The 19759-nt window shown below is 34.6% G+C and overlaps 1 protein-coding gene across 1 annotated transcript in view; it reads left to right on the forward strand.

Moving 5' to 3' along the window:
* The first annotated feature begins 13419 nt into the window (after nucleotides 1–13419).
* The window catches only part of vps53 (VPS53 subunit of GARP complex), a 38595-nt gene continuing 32255 nt past the window's right edge, over nucleotides 13420–19759 (forward strand). Inside the window, exons 1-4 of the mRNA XM_044119688.1 lie at nucleotides 13420–13579; nucleotides 13833–13913; nucleotides 15250–15299; nucleotides 16387–16453. Coding sequence (XP_043975623.1) covers nucleotides 13493–13579; nucleotides 13833–13913; nucleotides 15250–15299; nucleotides 16387–16453 — 285 coding nt within the window. The 5' untranslated portion in view covers nucleotides 13420–13492. The remainder of the gene's footprint in view (nucleotides 13580–13832; nucleotides 13914–15249; nucleotides 15300–16386; nucleotides 16454–19759) is intronic.

Here is a 19759-nt window from a genome sequence, read left to right on the forward strand (position 1 = left end):
ACTCATTCAAAACCTATATTTCATGAGGTGAAATTTGAAATTCAGAAGAACCACTTGTTTCCTCCTTTACCGTCACAGAGTAGAGCAATATCCCAATCAATGCAAAACCCAAAACTGTCAATCCTTATCTTTCAATCATGCTCTCTATTGATTAAGGCATCAAAACACTTAAACTCCTCCTTTTACAATTGAGACCAATGCCCAACTCAGAATAAGCACTTCGTCTTTATTCTGTAATATGCTGAATTACCTCCTTACTTTATGGTAGGGTTGAGAACTGCCACGATCCTTTCGTTTATGTTGCATGGGTTTTCAACCTCTGGATTTTCAATTCAAGCTGTCATAGCTTCCTCTGGGGACATGGAATAAATATTTTAGCCGACTCTTTCTATTAACAGAAGCAGCTCTGACCTTGGTTGTGTTTGCGCTTTGGGCTGCTCCCCGCAGACATGTGAGATTTCTGTTAAAAAGAACAAATGTAAAAGGGTCTTGGTTCCTTCCCATAACATGTTAGGCTAAAGAGTCCTAGAGAGATATCTAGAAGATCAAATGATGTCAAATTGCAAGGTCAAGTTATGTTACAAGACCCTTTTGTTATATACTAAGTTACTTATAATAACCAAACCCAATGCTTGTTTAAATTGTTCTATAATTTCCTATTTACATCTTTAGAGTATTTGAATATAGTGAGTGTAAAATAATTGAGATTTTGTTGTATTTACTGAAAGGTAGTATAATGAGAGAATGTTTTTGTGCATTTTTAAACATTCTCAATGGTTTTCTATTATTTCTAACTGATGTCTTTAGATGTATCTTCCGCATTTCCACATATTTGTGTCTCCTTGTGATATCTTGTGCACTTCACAATAGACTTGTGAAGTGCACAATTCTCTTGTGCAGCAAAACACCCACACAACATAATATTACCTCCCACCTCACAGTTGGGATGCTGCTCTCAGGATTGTAAGCTTTTTCCTGTCTTTTTTTTTTTTTTTTTTTTTCAACGTAATCGTGGTCATTAAGGCCAAGCACTTAAAATTAATTTTTGTAAAATCACAGGACTTGTTTCAAGAATTTAAACTTTTAGTCCTTGTGTTTATTTGCTAACTGTTTTTAAGTTCCTTTGGGAATAATAGCCTTTTCTTTTCTGAGTGTCATTCCAACACATTTAGATGCACAACCTGCATAGCTCTGATCATCTTCAGTCTTCAAAAGGTCTTCAGACTTTGCCTTGAGATTGATTAGAACATTTTGTATAAAAACTACATTCATCTCTGCAACCCAGTACCTTTCTTGTTCCTAAAGTTCTCTATTTGGATTCTTTCAACATCTGGTCTTAAGATCAGAGAGGACATGGAACCACTGATTCCACCCTGAGCAGCAATCCCCTAAAACTCACAATCCAAAAGAAAATTAGGGATTAACCGATATGAGCCTTTAGCAGCGGAAAGTTTGTCTCCAAAAAACTGTTTTTAGATAAAACAAAAAGTTAAGAGTTGGTAACTTTACATCCGACAATGTTGAACAGCATATTTTTAAGAAATACTTTATGGTTACACTCAGTGTTTTAATGGTGCTTAGTAGTTCTGTGTTTGAGGTAAACCAGTTGCTAATGATATATAGGTAGCACACAATCCTGGAGACATTTTTCTTTTTGAAAACTAGTAGAATCATGTATGTTCTTTTTCTTTTGATCAAATGACATGACTATGTACATTGTATGACAGTTCAATAGATTGATAATGTAATGCATACCACTTCCAGTAACTGGATCTGGAAGCTGCTGCTAAGCAGATTCAGCTGCAAGATATATAATATCTGGAATGGATGAGTTAGGTTTCATTATATAAAAAAGCTATTTTGTACTCATTCATATTTAAGGGTGATCATAAAGTTGAAATTTATTGATCACACCAAGAGAAGAGCTGGTTTTACATATGTTTAACTAAACCCCATATTTATTATGAAGAGATAGCTGAAATATTTTTGTTGTATTTATGTGTGAATTTTATATGCGCTACCTTTGCCCTTGAAAATTTATCGTGGTGCCTGGCTCTCATCTTCCGTTGCAGTTATATAAGGTTATCTAGAGACAGTACATAAAAATGTATGGTTGTGAGCTTCAGCATGTCTGATTGTCTGTCTCACTTATATCTGCGTTAGGTCTGTGATGGATTGTAGCTTAAGTACGATTACCAGTGCTTCCTGATGTATAAAATTTTCCTTTAAGAAAAGGGTTTTCATTTCCCCCTAAGACATGCTCTGCTTTGCACAATCACCATTCGTTTCATAAGTGAAATAAAAATTACAGTTATTGTCACGGGCCGTCTCTTTCCACTGAGGTGAATTACAGACAAAATGAGCTCATAACAGAGTGTTTGGAAAACTCTGCAGGAGCCGGTTTGTTAAGTTTCCTACATACATACATTTCCATCATGCAGGAAAAATTGTGATATCATGTATCATTTCCAGAAATTAAAAATTGATATAACAATTTTTCCTTACTGGACAATACTTTTGTCTTGGGTGGACATCGTGGTACGTTTTTATGCCTGAGTTTGACATTCCAATTATAATGTTGTAACTTTGTTCCTAGCTCACTCTTGTCTTTGTTTTTTTTTCCCCCTTTTATGCTTTTTTTGTATATATATATATATATATTTCTCAACTTTGTTCATAGAAGTGAATTTAACTATCATGAGCCTCAAACAGCTGAAAGGGGAAGAGTTTTTATACAATTATACACACATTTAGACCTAACAAGTCTTTGTCAACATGTAAATATGAAAGTAAACATACCTTCCTATGAACACACATTTCATAAAAGCACACTCTCTGGAAAACACTAAATGTCCCTTTTTTCATTTAAATATTTTAGTAGAATATATATCATAATACTTTTTTTGCTGTTCATAAAGAAATCCAGCCTACACAATATTTTGTGCCTAAGTTCATCATAGATAAGGTTTTTAATTCTCTCTTTGTTGAAATTAAACATTGTACCATTCATAGTACATGTTTTATCTACACCCAGCCAGCAAAGAGTGTAGCAGTTAGAAAAGTGCTTCATGTGGCATATCATGCATCAGCTATTTTCTGCCAAATATGCACAAAATATGCAAGTAGTAAATGTAGTAAATACGTGAAATATACCCCACCTAACAAACTTAATATCACTGTGCTGACCATTTTACGAACTTGTATGTGCAGATGCACTGTCATTAAAAAGTTGGCTTCATTTATTTAGGATAACCAATTTGTTGTCATACAAATCTAAATGATGGAAGCATAGCTTACTTGCAAGCAATTGCAGTTTTGGTAAAAAAAAAAAAAAAAAAAAAAGATGAGCTGCAGTGTGAAGATGTCAGCAAAAAGAGCAGAAGCTGACAAAATGAAGGTGGTAAATGTGACTGCAGAACACAAGACACCACTGGCCAGCTTGATAGAAGTACACATAATTGAGAACACTGCTCAATAAGGCAGCTCTTTGGGGCACTGTACTGTGTTGTTTTTTGGCACAAGAGATGTTAATTATTGTCGATTTATCAGTTCAAGAATGTACTTTTATCTTAAGTCTCCAGTTTCATTCCAGTCCCCATGTTCCTCCTTACAATCCAATTATATTTGTTTCATTCTGGATGAAGTTTTCTAAAATCCATGCTGTGTTCTCACATATGACCATTTTACAATTAGCTTACATGCTCATGTAACATTTGATATAAGGGTCAAATGTTTTGCTGCACCTTTGAAAAATAAAGTTAAACAAATTCAATGGAGAATACAAACAACAGTAGAACTGGAGGTACTCTAAAGCGCTCTCTGCAGTTGGCTCGTTTGATTTTGGCTCTTGTGAAGCTTGTTTTATGAAGCAGATTTTTAGGTTTTTAAGTAACATATTTCAACAAAATGGCACGAGTAATGGCTGATCAGAACATGTTGTAGAGGATAAATTACATTTAAACTTTTGATTGATTGATTTGAGAGAAAATCCTGCCTTCTCTGTTCTTCTATTTCCCTCCAGTTCCAGGAGAAGCACCATTAAGCCAATAATGACTCTGAGCTTTTGCTGTAATTTATGTTATGTTAAGAAAAAAAAAAAGTTCAACAAAGCAAGTTGTTTAGAGCGAAGCAGAGAATAATCAACTATGTAATTCAATATTTCTGATTTATCAGTCAGATATTAAAATACAAATATATGTCACAGACAAAAATGAAGAGCTGAGGAGACAGTAACATCACTGTATTTTGTCAATATGTGTTTTGTCATCATTATCTCAAGTACAATATTGTCTGTGCTGTCATTAATTGTACACATCTCAGCAGAGATAAGCACACTCACACCCTATTATGCAAATGCTCAGAGAAATACTCTGCTATGCAAACCTACGTCACGTACACACCCCTGTCACACACACATACACACATGAAGGCCTTACAAGGTGAGAAATACTAAAATACACACACACACACTTTATAGTCATATGCAGCCTCACTTCAGTTCACAGTATTTCTTTATTTTTCACCAAAGCTTTGAGCTCAGTTATATGAATCTGTGTAGAAAGGCAATTAAAGTTTAAGTCAGCCAACATGAAACAATCTGGAAAATACAGAAAAGCAAATGCTTTATTAATTGAATAAAGCCTTATAGACCCTGGGGAATAATGACTATATAAAAAATGCATTTCTTATTCTAGCTTAAGAAGAGTTTTTGTGTAACCTGAATGAGGTGCAGGCAGGTAATTCAACAGTATTCTGTTGTTTTGTTTTGGGGTTGTTTTTGCCCCACATTCTGCACTGTGGCTTGTAATAAGAAATGGATTTTTTGTTTTACAAGAATCTGTAAAAACAATTTGTAAAAACTTGCAGAGAGATCTCTTTGTAATTTGTTTTCTCCGTCATTCTTTTTCTTGATTGAGTGTTAATATAGTTTAAGTCTAGTGTTTTTACGGCAATCTGAAAAAAAAAAGTAAAATTATTTTCCCAAAAATCCTATTAAATGTTTAATCTGGAAGATTGTTTACATGACTCATGAAATTTATCTGTCGGAAGTACACATCTGCACACCAATAAACCCAATCAGTTTATCACAGCAACAAAATCCATGTGCCTGACTTAATTTATAGCTTCAAATTATTTAGCACTCAGATTTTCTCTTTCTTTTTTATCTCTGTTTTTCGCTTAATTCCATCAGCATCGACAGAAATAAAGCTATAAATCCACTGTGATTATTTTATTTTTTGATATTTCTGAAAATAAGTATGTAAACGACAAGATCATCCTTAATTAATTTTATAACCACTGCTGCCTCTTTCAGTGTAAGCCATCCAAAATTTGAAATTATGTTTCCATGCCCTTCACCGCATCTTAATTGAAACAATGTGCCCAGTCACAAACTGTGTCCCAGTTTGTTTGTTTTCTTTGATATAGATGAGCTTTGGGTAGTTTCTGAATGTTGACTTGTCTGATATTAAGCCTTCTCAGAGAGCCGCTTGCTGTTTGACCAGCTGGAGTGCTAAGCATCCAGCCCTTCAAGACTTTAATCTCTTCTGGTTCAGCCTTTCAAGTTTTCTGGAATGTGATTTGGATTATTTGTTTTTGGCAGTTTTCCTATTTGTTTTGTGGGATTCCTTTGGATTTTGATGACAAGGCCACATAAACACCAAAAATCCTTAGACTTGGACCTTATTCTATGGGAGCTACAAGTGGAAGTAACCAGTGTGACATAAAATGTTGGTGGTGAGATATTGAATATTTAGGAATTGCAAACATCCAATTGTCAACATTCTGGCATTACAATTAAAGTGTCTCACAATGCTACTCATATCCCTTGAAGTTTTCAGGTTAAAACTACAACATTCAATATGTTTTACTGGGATTTTAAATGAATGTATGATTATGAAGTAGATGGAAAAGCTAACCAAGGTTTTTAAATGTAAAAGAAAATAAGGGGCATATGTTTTCAGATCCCCAAGTCAATAATTATAATCTAGTTTCTTCAATTTTGCCAGAAGATTTCTTTGGGTATTTCTCTAACAGCTTTCCACATCTAAAGACAAACATTTTGCCTGTTCTTCTTTGGAACTTGCACAATCTCTGTCAGGTTGGATGGGGAGCATCAGTGTATTTGCTGAGTTGTATTTAGAGCTGAACTTTGCCGCTGCATTCTTAGCAGATATGCTTGAATCTACATCCAAGGCACCTTTTCCTATCTTTTCAGATTCAAGTGTGTTGAGCTAGTAAAACATCTAAAACATGGAAAACATTGAGAACTGGAGTTGGACACTGCTGATCTAAATCATTCCATGGTAGCTCTGGTTGTCTTTGTAATGTTGTTGTCCAGCTAGAAAGTGATGCTCCATCCCAGTCCCAAGTGTCTTCCAAACTTCACCAAGTTTTCTTCCAGATTTGCCCACTATTTAGTTTTACACTTCTCCCAATCAGCCCTGGTGTACTCGTCACCCAGCGAGCTTCCTTGTTGAAAAACATGTCCAAAGTATGATGTTGCCACCACCAAGTCAGCGTTGCAGTTGTGTTGGTGAACAACAGTGTTTGTCTTTCTACACACATTGTATTCTGCAGGTAGGATAAAAAGAATCTTGTTCTGGATCCTTCATGACTTAAGTATGTGGTTTGTGGCAAACTTGCATCTTTTAATAGTTTATTTTCAACAATAGTTTTTTCTTGTCAGATTTGTGGACTACTGAACAAATAGTTCTTCTGTTGTCACATTTTCCCACAGGAGTCTTGGATTTTGGCAGCTCATCTAAAGTCAGATAGCTCTCTAATTAATGCTCTCTTTATTTGGCCTGGGAGCTCATGTCCATGTCTTAGTAGATTTGTAATTGTGCCATTCATAGAACAGCTGCCAACCAAAGAACAGCTGTATTGAAATGAAATCACAACCCCAGTTATTTTAATAATACAGTGACATCTGAAGCTGTTGTTTGCAGTGGATTTTATTCATGGGTGTCAGATTCTCATTCTGTTCAAGTTTTCATTTCTTGCTTTTTCTAAAACCATGTGGTCTTTTCCTTCCACTTCACAAACGTATTCTACTTTGTGTTGGTCTGTCACGTAAAATCCCAATAAAATACATTGAAGTTTGTAGCTAAAATGAAAATGTTCAACAGTTTGAACAGTGTGCTCTGAGCACAGCTGTTTTAAGTTTTAGCTTCTGCTTTTGACTTGGTATTATTTGAGCTAAAACACCAAAAATACTGTGGCTCATTCATCCATTTTCTAATCATTGCAGTTTTGTTGGGAAGGGGGGCTTGAAGCACATCTCTAGAGGTCTACTGTGATTTATAAACTACGAATACTTGACGTGTGAAAAAACAATTTAGGTGATTGAATCCCTATTCAGGCACGCAGCTGCTGTAAAATAATTGCAGTATGAAATACTGGCAAAATACAGGCTGTCATGATTGCATTACAGGCTTGCAACTGAGTCTCCAGCATCAAGAGTTATTTCTTTAGTATAGATTGGAGTTTTTATCAAGCTATCAAAGCAGGGGGATTGAGGAGAATGAAGCACAATACTTGTTTGCAAGGACTGACATGAAAAGAGATCCAAGCAACGTATAATCAAATATTTATTCTTCATGAGCAGCTCACTGCTTATATAAATATTCAGCTTAATTTCAATAACACCAAGAAAATCTGCTTAACAGAGGAAACAGCCATTGGCATTATCTAACACATAGTACTATGAAGTCAATATTGTTGGAAAAATGTTCTGATAATACTTTGGCAGATAAACATTTTTATTCATTCATTCCGTTGTTTTTTTTTTTAACATGATACAAGTCCTTTCCTCTGCACAAACTGGGGTGTTGTGCAAGACGCTGAGGAGCTGATGCAACAAACAGCTTTTGTTTAACAAAAATGACAACATAGAAGTAACAAAGCAGAAACAGAGAGATCCTATTTTTGGAACGTGAAGTTAAACTGGAAAGTGGCATGAGCAGAAATGGACAACGCGACAACAATGTTAAGCACATGTATGCAGTGGAGAAAGAAATTAGCTTTTTAGGAAATAAAGGTTGATAAATCATCAGTGGGACACCCTGGTGTTAACACGACCCACTACCACCAGATTACACAGATTGTCTTCTCTAGTAACATTTAAGAGATTGGACCATGTAAAGTGTGGGATATTTTGACTATTATTCCAGGTTCCTTGTTCCCCACTTTTGGTCTCTTCTCTTCATTCCATAGGTTTTCTTTGAGGAAGAATGCTAATTTTGTTGTGCATGAACTACTCCTGTGTTTATTTAGATATGAAATTGAGTGGTGATTGAGTACATAACATTTATATTTGAATTAGTGCTGTCCCACATATTTGCCCTTTAAATGTACCAGTAGTGCCACTAGTGTGATTTTACCAAAAACTCCTAACAAATAAGAATTTCTTAACATTACTTTTACCCACTGAATAGTTTACTGAAATTAAAAGTTGGAGTTTATGACTTTGCTGTTGTGAGAAACATGAATTAATGTTCAGTTTTTTACTAGAGGGTGCCAATAAATGTGGCCACTAATACATGTAATAACAAAACAGAACCCAATTAAGAAGGAGGACTGATAGTGAGGAACTCAAATCAGTTCTGTCAATAGAGGATGAAGGATCAATTAACTAACAACAGGGAGCAAACAACACAATAGATATGATCAAAACTTAGCACGTGAACATAAATTGCAAAATATGAAAAACAGAGAAGGAAGCAAAGGCCTATAATCTACTCCTACCAAACCCAGAACCCAGCACCCTGTAAATCTGGAGGATTTGTAAGTAATTACTCTGGGTGTAGTTGATTTTGCATCAAACATCTTTCGGCAAATACTTAAGACTGTAATCTGTTTCAGAATAATAAGCAACACATCATGTATCTCACAGACAGGCTTTTCTATTATCATTTATGTTTCACAGTGTAGATGTCTGCTACATAGAAACTAAGTCTAAGTCTGTGTTTCTTACTTTGAATGCCACTTGTTTAATCTCTCTTAATGATAAGCTCTTTTTGATCCTGAAACATGCTGTTTCCATATCTGCAACACCTTTAGAAGACTTCGCTCTTGTATGCAGCTGATCTGATCTGCCTTTCATTTGCTCTCAAGTGACTCGTGTTTGCTTTATTGAACTACTTGACCTAAAAATCTCACATTTGACATATTTGACATAATGTGTGGAAAGCCAGAAGGGCAGAAAAAGCTCTTTGTGACAGTAATCCAACAGTTTCAGATCTGACATCAACAGCCAATGGCTTTCCTAAAACTATCAATAATGTCTGGATAGTAAAGTGCTACTGAATTCCTGACCAGATGGACACAACTAGGCAGATTGTGTGCACTGCCCTTCTAATTAAAACAAAGAATGTGCAAATTGCTAAATGTTTATCATCAGGCAAAACATTACTACCGGTAATTAATAACTGGATGAATTGAACATCACAGAGAATTCTTAAATCCCAAACTGAAACAGTGCCTTTCAATCTTCTCTGGTAAGGTAGCTCATCATGAGAAGCCTTTCTACAGCAAAATATCACACCAACAGACTCCGGATGGAATTAGAGTCCATGACCTTTTTAATGTGAAGGAGCAGCACTATCCACTGCTCAATAGGCAGCTCTCCCGTAACAAACTGACCTCAGACCAAGAGTGATTCAAAGATGTATTGAAATTAGAAAAGGCAATCTTTTGGGAGGGCAAAGCAATAAGTCCTTCAATATTTACATATCCATAGATATCTAGACTTTAACTAAAACTGTAACAAGACAGCTTGCATCCTTCCAGTGATGGATCCAGCCAGAAGAAAGTACAAGAAGCCACATCTGGGTAGACTCACCACTTGCAGGGATAAATGCAGAGATGAATGGTAGACAGACATGAAGGTCTGGCTTTCTTCCATGCATTATAAACTGGTGATAGTGTACACTTCTGTGGTCCCTGACAACCTGTAAAGCTAATTCAGGCGCTGTTGTATGGTAAATGGTCTGTACTTGTATAGCGCTTTATCAAGACCAAAGGAGCCCAAAGCCCTTCCCACTACATTCAGTAATTCAGAGATTTACACACATATTCACACACTATCCATATGGACAGTGATGGATAGGACCTCATATATTTTATTACTGTGTCTCTCTGTTTTCTACTTCTTTTTTTAATTTTTATTTTAGTAACAGGTTCAGGCAACAGTTTTTTTTCCATCTGCCTTTCCCTTTGAAGCATTATTACAGAAACAGAACAGCAGGGAATCTTATGGATCATAAGTTTATTGTGGTTTGTTCTTGTGACAGCAGGAGGCATTGCTGCTGCTTAAATGGTGGTGTGTGACTCTTGGGCCTTTTGAGATTGACTACATGTCAGTGGCTAGACCACAAAAGTGTGATTGAAATTAAATGGAACTGGAGGCCAGAGCAGACTGTCCTATCAAATTTAAACACTGGCAGAAGGTTGTTTTGTAGTCTTAAATTTTAAAAATATATTGTATTTGGGATTATTTAGCCTGGATTAATTACCCTTTGATCTTGTGTTACCATCAAGGGCACAGACGCAGGCCTTGTGAAAAGCATACCAAACAAAGAAAAGAAGGACTTTTAGTGAGTCTAACAATGTCTTGAAATGGAAGATACCAGAAAGAGAAGAGAGATATCCTCCATAAAAAGGATAGAGCTGTGCCAACAGTAAGTGCTTCTCCTTGGTCCTGTTTGGTTTTTTGTCATTTTCTTTTTCATTTTATCTTGGTTGCTTTACCAGATCAAATTTGATCTATTTCAGGAAGACTAGAGAAGAAAAAAATTCCTGGACATATGCTATGTTTTAAGATGGTGTCATTTTTATAAATGACAAGACACAATATTACACGATACACCACAATAAATTGCTGAATGGGTTAACACCAGATTATATTAAAGATCTGCTGTTGTTGTAGCAACCCTCCAAACCACTCGGGTCTTCTGGTTCTGGGGTTGCAGAGCAGCAACCTTATTCCAAATTGTATTGCATGAACTCTTTGATCAAAATTCTTCACACAAATACCCTATTATGCAAAGTGACAATGTTGAAGTGTTTCCATTTTTTGAATTGCTGAAATGAACAATCTTTTCTGTACTTTAATATATTTATATTGCAAAAATATCAATAGAGCCCATTTAAAATGTTTAAACATATTAAGCCACCTGTCATAGGAAGAGCAGTTTGTGACATTGGGACACAAACTTAATCAACTGGGCCCACATTCCCAAAGATTCTCAAAGACCTTCTATCTTAGTCTAAACATTCCTGCCAAGCAGCCCTAGTGTAAGAGTGATTCATTGAGCTGTGGAGAGCAAATCTATTTTATCGAACACGCTTTATTTTAACTTTGGAAACAATGCAACGTGCATATGCAGCCTATGGTGTTCCTTGTGCCTTTGAATATTGTATAAATAGCTATGGAGGGCCAAAAATGCCTGAACTATTTTTTGGTCCCAGTTCAGCCCTGCTGAGCAGCCAGTTGTTCTGTTGCACTATTGTCATCACAGACAAAAAGATCTTTTCAGATCAACCCAGGAGTTTGAGATTGTTCTTTTTATGAAAGTCTTAAACAGAAGCTTGAAAGCCTTGGGAAGGACAAAGGGTTCTCAATCCATTTAGACTGCAGTGGAAATTATAAAAGCTATATCAGCACCATCATCTTTTTAATTTCCAGCTGTAGCAGCATATGCTAAACTATAACTTAATTACCCATCAAGTTACCCATAAAGTGATTTGAGACCTGCTGTAATGACAGAAAATTCTCATTTAAGGCTCAATGTATGCCTCTCACTGATAATAACTATGCGTTGTCATGCATCCCTCTGGGTGAGTCACATTTTCTTTTAAAGTTTAGTTTTAATAACTCTTCTCTCAAAAAGACGGCACCTGTTTGGAGTTTTAAATTTCTTCCAAAGTCCTGAGCAGCAAACATTTTTGTTAATGATAACTGGTGAGGAAAAGGAATACCAACTTTACTGGGAGTAGCAAAGGACTTTTTGAGGCTGAAGGACACATGTATAAAAAAGGCAACCATCATTACTACAATGCATGAAATTGCTTCTTTGGTTGAGTGAGCTTTTCTCCCAGAAGAGTTTCTTGCTTAAACAAGGAACTAGCCATACGCTGCTCATTAAATGGTTATTGTTAATATAATATCAATGTAGGTTTTGTCTTCCAGTTTGAATCAAACTTTGTATTTCTGAAGGTAACAACAACAATGGAATTATATACATTTAATATTAAGGCTATTTTTAGGATGTTCAAAGAGAATTTATTATTTCTTGATTATATTTCAACATGTATTCAGTGTTGAGAAAGTTTTGAGTCTGGTTTTATGCTCATTAAAAAATAATCACAAACATGTGTCACCAGTAGTAACTAAATATGTTTTAAATATTACTGTGAAAGTAATATAATCTGTCTACTAACATTAATAAATGATCAAATAAGCTTAATTTTTAATCTTTTTGCACATCATCATTTTGTAACAGAATTGCATCTAGCTACTCTAAAAAATCAACAAATGTTCCTTTTTATCTCAATAAACATTGTTGTAATATGCTCATTATAAAGAAACATTTTGCAAACATTAGTTTAATTACCTTAAGTAAAATGATTTTTTTACAAGAATTACTGACCAGCCTGTAAATAATGCAACTTGGATAATCTGAATTTGCTGACAGTTGAGTTGTTTCTGACAATACGGGGGAAGTTCTTGAAGTTCCAAAAACAATTCAGCTAATATCTGGATGTTTTAATTTTGGAAAACGAATAATATTTTCTATTATAATTACTATAACTCGATTATAAAAATGCATTCTAATGTTCAGTTTGTAATTGTAATCTGTATCAGTTGTAACTTGACAATCAATAATCCTGACAACAACACACTTAACAGTGTTAAGTTCCATCAAAAAGAAGAATGAAAATGTTCAATAAATGCATTTAATAAAGAAGTTTATGCACAGATATTTAATTGTATTTGAATACATTAACACATTAATTCCTAACTTAAATTTACCTTTATGTTTGAATAAATATTTTCCCCTTTGTTTAATCATTTTGTCATTGCTAAATGATCTTCTTGTCATCTTAGTTAATCTGCACAGCAAATCAACTTCACATTAATTATATCTACTAGAGTGATACTGCAGCTGACTGATTTTAATGAGTAAGGCTGACAGATAAAAGGCTGTTATAAGCTCAGCATACAACCATGAAATAGTAATATATTTATGTTTTAGCAGCATAATTAGATTATTCAACATTTAATAAATTATCTCCGTGTTTGTTTCCAGTTTATTATAACTAAGGACAAATCTAAAAAATTATTAAATAATCCGTTTATTGAATAATGGCATTACCGTTCTGTTTTTCGACAGTCTTGAAACGCCACACTTACGTCACCGTGGCAAGGTGCTTCGTCATCACGCAACCCAGGAAGTGCTAAGCCGGATAGCTTAGTTTTGTTTTGACAATGATGGAGGAAGAAGAATTTGAATTTACCGAAGATTTAGAGGCAATTTTGCATCTAACTCCGGAGGTGCAACTAGCCATTGAACAGGTAGCCATTTGGTCCCGTTAATTTAACAGAAAACACATTATTCCCGGTGTTGATATAATGTAGATTCATCTGTTAGCAGGCTAACGCACCCTTCGGGTTTACTGTATAGGGTTTTGCTGCCAAAAATAAAATTATACCGCAATATAGCTGGGTAAAATTAACTGGTTAGAATTTCTGTCTGAAAATGAAATGCAGTGTCCTCATGTAGACTTTTAGTTTAGTTAGTTAACTAAATACCGTTTGTCTTTGGAAGGTTTTCCCCAGCCAGGACCCTCTGGACAGAGCAGACTTCAATGCTGTGGAGTACATCAACACACTCTTCCCCACCGAGCAGGTACTGTCATTTTGTTCCAAGTCGACACTGAAACGAAATGGCACAGGACTAATAATCCTTAAGAAATAATTGCTTAAGTCATTGTTTTGACAAATAACAAACATCTTGAAATTTATATGTGATAAAATATATATTTTTTTAAAAATTATTTTATATGGCTCGAAATATAGAAATGAAATCAAAAAATGTGAGCGCAGTAAAAGTTTAGAGGTCTCATATACAAGTGTTACATGTAGAATAAGACTGAAGCATGAATTGGTTTATCAGGTCACACAAATTGTATTTGTAAGTCAAGTAATACACATGTAATGTTTATTAACTTAGTTTAAAATAGACAAAACAGTCTGTTTCTTTAGCATTTTTATAATGTTTTTGTTTATATGTTATTGACACAGATTGAATAATGTTTGGAGGAGCTTGATTAAACTTTAGAAAAGGACTTTGTCAGATGTGGCAAATATGTCCTTAAAACTATAGTAATCCCACTGTTGCACAGATATTAGGAACTAAATAAATAGAGTACCTCTGCTAATGTAAAGTTAACATACATGTGGAATTATAGTGATTCATAAAGCACAAATTATCTATACCCACTTGGACTGAATCTGTCCTCCGAACTAACAAGTACTCATAAGGGAATCGAATAAATGATCAAAGTTTTTTACTTTGTCATCTTGGTATAACACAAATTTATCAATCAGCCTTTTTATTGTTAATTAAGCAATATAGCAAATTTTTTTTTTTGCCATATTTGAAGAATTATTAGATAAGTTTTTTTATAACATAATTAATACGCATTTATATTCCGCCTCCATCAGGGGTCAGTGTAATCCTGTATTTCTTTTTTTATTATTATTACTTTATTTGTATTTACTTTTAAATAAGGTATGTTAATTGATGGCACTACAGCAACTAAGTTGATGTGTGTGCAGTTCTATATAAGTGAAAAATATACATTTACATATATCTGAAAAAGTGTTAAAATGATTGCTTTTCCAAATTGTTGAATTCACCTTTCATCTTAGTCATCTTATGTTGTTTAAATATACATTTAGTGTGTGTTCATATTAACTGTTCACTTAGATATTAAGTGTAGGCTACAATAATTTCTAAAATGTAATACAAAGTAATTTGTTCATTTTAATATTATTGTAAGAGATTAATCAAAGAAAGCAATTTTTTCAAGATGAAGTAATCATTGAAAATTGATTGTGGAAATACTGAAGAAAAACTTTTGTACCAATAATAAATAATGAAGTGAAACATGATGCTCTTACAGTGAGTGGGTGATTATTTCATGTTTTTATGACATCCTGTCTTTGTTTATCCCCATTAGTCTTTGGCGAATATCGATGATGTTGTAAATAAAATTCGACTGAAGATAAGGTAAGTTTTATGTTAACTCTTTAAGTACTATAGATAGCAATATTTTTTAATCTACTTTCTGTGTAAAATGGTACTTTCTTGACCATAAAATGTTCATAGTACAATAAAGCAACAATTTTCTCAAAAATGGTCCAAAGTCATAGTTCTCTCTGTCTGCCTCAATTAAAGTCTTCAAATGCTGTAAAGTCCTTCAGGTATCGGATAAAACGATCATTTACTCATTTTTAAGAAAGTATTGTACCTCACTAACCTTCTTTTTAATTTTGTTTGAATGTTTCTACAAAATCATTTCAGAACAGTGGAGTCCCATGTAATATTTAAGAAAATAATCTCTGATTCTTTCTTATTGCTTAAATTGTTGCTTCTTGAATTCACCTATGGATAAGAACACAGGAGCCACAAGGAGCGTTACTGTGATTGAACAGTAAATATTTATATTTAATGACATCACTCTTGGTGTGCATTAGATAGAAAGTGTGACACAGCCTTGCAATTGAACAGGATTTCACTGTTTATTCAGAACATTGACAAAATGATTGCACAACTCATATTTTAAACTTTCTTTTGTATCCTCAAATTAGGAATGTTGGCATTACTTACACTAACTGGTGTGTCTATTTCCTTTAGAGTAAGTTGGCCTTTACCTTGACTGTGATATTTTCAAACGGCTACCAACATTTCCTCGTCCGTTATGTTTCATAAGCAACAAAATTGAACTCTTAAGTCTAATTCTGCAATACTTAAAGCTTCTTGTTTTCTACTGTTGTCATAGTTGACACGCCTCCATGTTTCCTTTCTAGAAGCTTCTTACACGCTTTTCTGATTTTATTTTTACCCACCTCGCAGATACTGGGGGGAGAAACTGAGTTATTTCTCCCCAGGAACAACTTCTGCTCTGAGAAGAATTATTCTCAGCGCTACCCGTTAGCTTTCATGTACGGTGTGTTCACTGAATTTAAAGAGTTCATTGTTTTAATGTAGATCAGGCAAACTCCAATCTAGTTTATACTCCAGTGCATATCTAGTTCATACTTGCAGATTGATTGCTCAGTGTCATTTACCTAATTTTTTGCTCTACATTTAACAGGCGTCTTGACGATGATATCAGGACGGTAGTGAGAGGTCAGACCAACGTGGGACAGGACGGCAGACAGGTAAGCTGAACTGCAGGTCCTGCAATGACATTGAAAACAAAAAAGATCCATAGCTCATGTTTTATTTTTGTTTGTCATCACAATAAACACTGAATTGTCAGAAAATGGTCCCATGAGAACACTGGTGTCCTCATGACAAATAAGAGGTTCAATAACTTATTTTTTGCTGGTAGAGATGGGAAAACACTCTAGCTGTGCTCTGTCAGCTCTGCCATGTAGTTTTGCTTGAGACTCTGACGTTTGTTGGTCTCAACCATAATTTAATTTTCTTTATTTAACCAGGTAAACCCCATTGGGCTGTAGATATCATTTACATGGACAGAACATCTGCAACACACATGAAAATTGTTGCACACATAAAATCAGGAATCTATGACTGTACAGCAATTCCTTTAGAATTATATGGGGAAAAAAATACCATTTGGATTTTATTTTACACTCTTGGCAAAGATTAGAGATTAATAACATAAACATATATCAGATCCAGGCATTAATTGGTATGTTTCAACTAATATTGTTTCCTTACTGTTAGAATGGTGGCTGTGATGTAACTGTAAGAGGGGGGGGGGAAGCCACTCCTTTGTGACTTTCTTCTCTCCCATATTGCTTCCATGGAAAAGGACAACATGACTCAGATCCATAATTCCCACAACTCAGTCTACCTCTTCACAGAAAACATCGTCTGGGAAATAGATTCTCATGTGTAGAGAATCTATTTCCCGTTCTTCACATTCTTCACGTGTTTGTGTTTATCTCTCTGAATGCCAGGGCAGGGTGTTAAAGAGGAGCTCAAGCTGATTTAATCAAGGCTTAGAGGGAAACTAACACCAGCCTCATTATTATCGCATGTTTTGACTGGTTAATATTAGGTGTACATTGTCTTTGGGGAGCCCAGCACGGTGGCCCGCTTTTCACAGTCAGCTACCGTTTAGCAGCAGAAGCCCCCTAAACTCTCCATCCAGACCAATAACATCAGCCAGTCACATACAATAATTTTAGTTTGTTTTTCCAACCCCACAGAGCCATTTCAACATTTCCAGGAGGAAAAAATTCTTTCAGCAGATGGAAACAGGCTCATTCACGCAGGGGAGAAAGCAGCAGCATAGAACCAACAGCATCAGCAATTTTAGTCATTTCTGCTGTTGACTGAGCCCCCTTACTTTGCTGAGTAAAATATTAAGGTTGAAATCTAAGATGGTAACATTTAATTAGAAGAAAGGAAGGAGCAAGGTGGTTGGCGAGAGAAAGTGAATGAAATCTGGAGAGTGTTTTCCCTTTAGGTTTTTTTTTTTTTTTGTTTTTTTTTTGCCTTCAGGGAGGCAGACAGTAATAAGCTCACTGAGTGAAAAAGCTTGGAAATGTCACAGTGATCAGAGTTCAGTTGCTGTTGGAGTTTGCATTTATGTTATCCCTGCTGCGTAACGTAATGTTTACATTTGTTTCTCTTAATTACAGTGTGTTTATTTGTATTGCTCTTTACAAAGGCATAATGCTCCCCCACTGTTTAAACTGTAATATTTGTAAATAAATAGTGATCAACAAAAAAATTTATATCACGGTGCTAAGAATAACATTACTTGCTAAGTCATATAAGTTATTAACTGATGATTTTACTTGCATTTATTGCATTTTGCTGACACACAAAACAAGAAACACGCATTTCTCATGGCGAGACACAGGAGTCAAACACCAATTTAACTGTCTTTATAATTTACATGTTCTATAATGCCCTTACATATTGAATTGTGTTTATCTTTTTTTGTTACTGTCAGTGTTTTATTTTGTTTCCCTTTGTTTTTTTTTTGTTTAAAATAAAGTCATTTGTGGAAAAGAGGACACAAACATGTGGAGAGGAAACGGAACAGCTGTGTAAATAGTCTTTACCCACTTCAAAACAAGAACATGAATAAAAACTTGTAGAATTCTTTATAGTTAACCAAAGTTTTAACACAGATGTCAAACTTAATTCAACTGAAAGTTTACAAAACAACAAGTAACGTAACAATTAAGAACTTATTAAAAAATGAATTTAGGGGAAGCGAGGTTGGCTAAAAGGTTAGCACACTAAATGAAAAATTCGCTTTGCAATTAGTGTATTAGCGGTTTTCCCACCACTGATTTTAGTGTACAATTTTTGAACCATGTGAGGGTTAAATAATAATATGCATAAGGCACTGAAGTTTCAACCCAGGATGGTTAGGCAATCATTAGGAATGGAAAATTAAACAACAATGAATCACTTGAGGCCTGTTTTAACAGCAGAGATGTTTCCCGGTAGGATGGTAGTTTTGTGCTCCATTATACCCCATTTGGTTTCCTCTGCATTAGTGTGGCTATAAACAATAAGGCACCAGTAAAGATATTGAACTTGTTAATTTATCAGAATAGAATTTTGTGGATATGAAGAGAAATCAGCATTTCAAGTTTTTTTTAAAACTTATTTTTCAACATCATAATTCAGTCATATCAGTTTAAACTCTTCTACAGCTTATATTTTAATGTAAAACTGTTAGACACCTTAAATAATTGAGGTTTTCTTACAGATATTTTTCCTCCAGTCAAAGTAATAATTTAGAATTTTGAACCATTTATGTTGTGAGCCACAAATTAAACCAACTACAACCCCTCTGGATCCATAATATATTTTTAATAGATGAAGCGGTGCTGTTCTGAGTGCTTGGGTGTTTACCCCTCTGTTCAAAACGCTTTAAATATTAAAACCTGCGAATATAAAAAAAAAAACAAGGATTCTGTTTTGAAGAAATTCTTTTAAAATGTATTCCAGTTAAACCTTTTACTGCACTTTGTAGTGATTTCACATAATTTATACTTCATTATCAGTACAGATTCAATGTAAGAACATTTCTTTTTAAGTGAACTGAAACTGTTAGGTGAAATTGATGACCTTTGTCATTACGAAAAGTTGCAATGACAATACCATACATCACATTTTTTTTTCTGTAGTGAGCAGTTTAATATCAGTTTCAGTTTACAAAGCGAATTGAAATAACTAAGTAATAAAGCATTAACGATTACTAATGAGATTTTGTTTCTAAATAGCAGAGTACTAAATACTGAATTCCCATAAGTATTTGGTAACTTTAATGGATTAACACTTCCTATCTGTCAGTATATTGATTTACAAAACCGTTTTCCAGAACTGTTTAAAAGTCCAACCTGAAAGCAATGCAAATCAAGTTCACACTACAGTTTGCAATCTTCTTAACATCTTGTAAAAATGCTTGAGTAAAGGTGAGCCCACATACTATCCGTTTAGTCACATGTCTCGTTTGTCTTATTGAATTT

This window comes from Gambusia affinis, linkage group LG06 (assembly GCF_019740435.1).
Source record: "Gambusia affinis linkage group LG06, SWU_Gaff_1.0, whole genome shotgun sequence".
Classification (NCBI taxonomy): Eukaryota; Metazoa; Chordata; class Actinopteri; order Cyprinodontiformes; family Poeciliidae; genus Gambusia; species Gambusia affinis.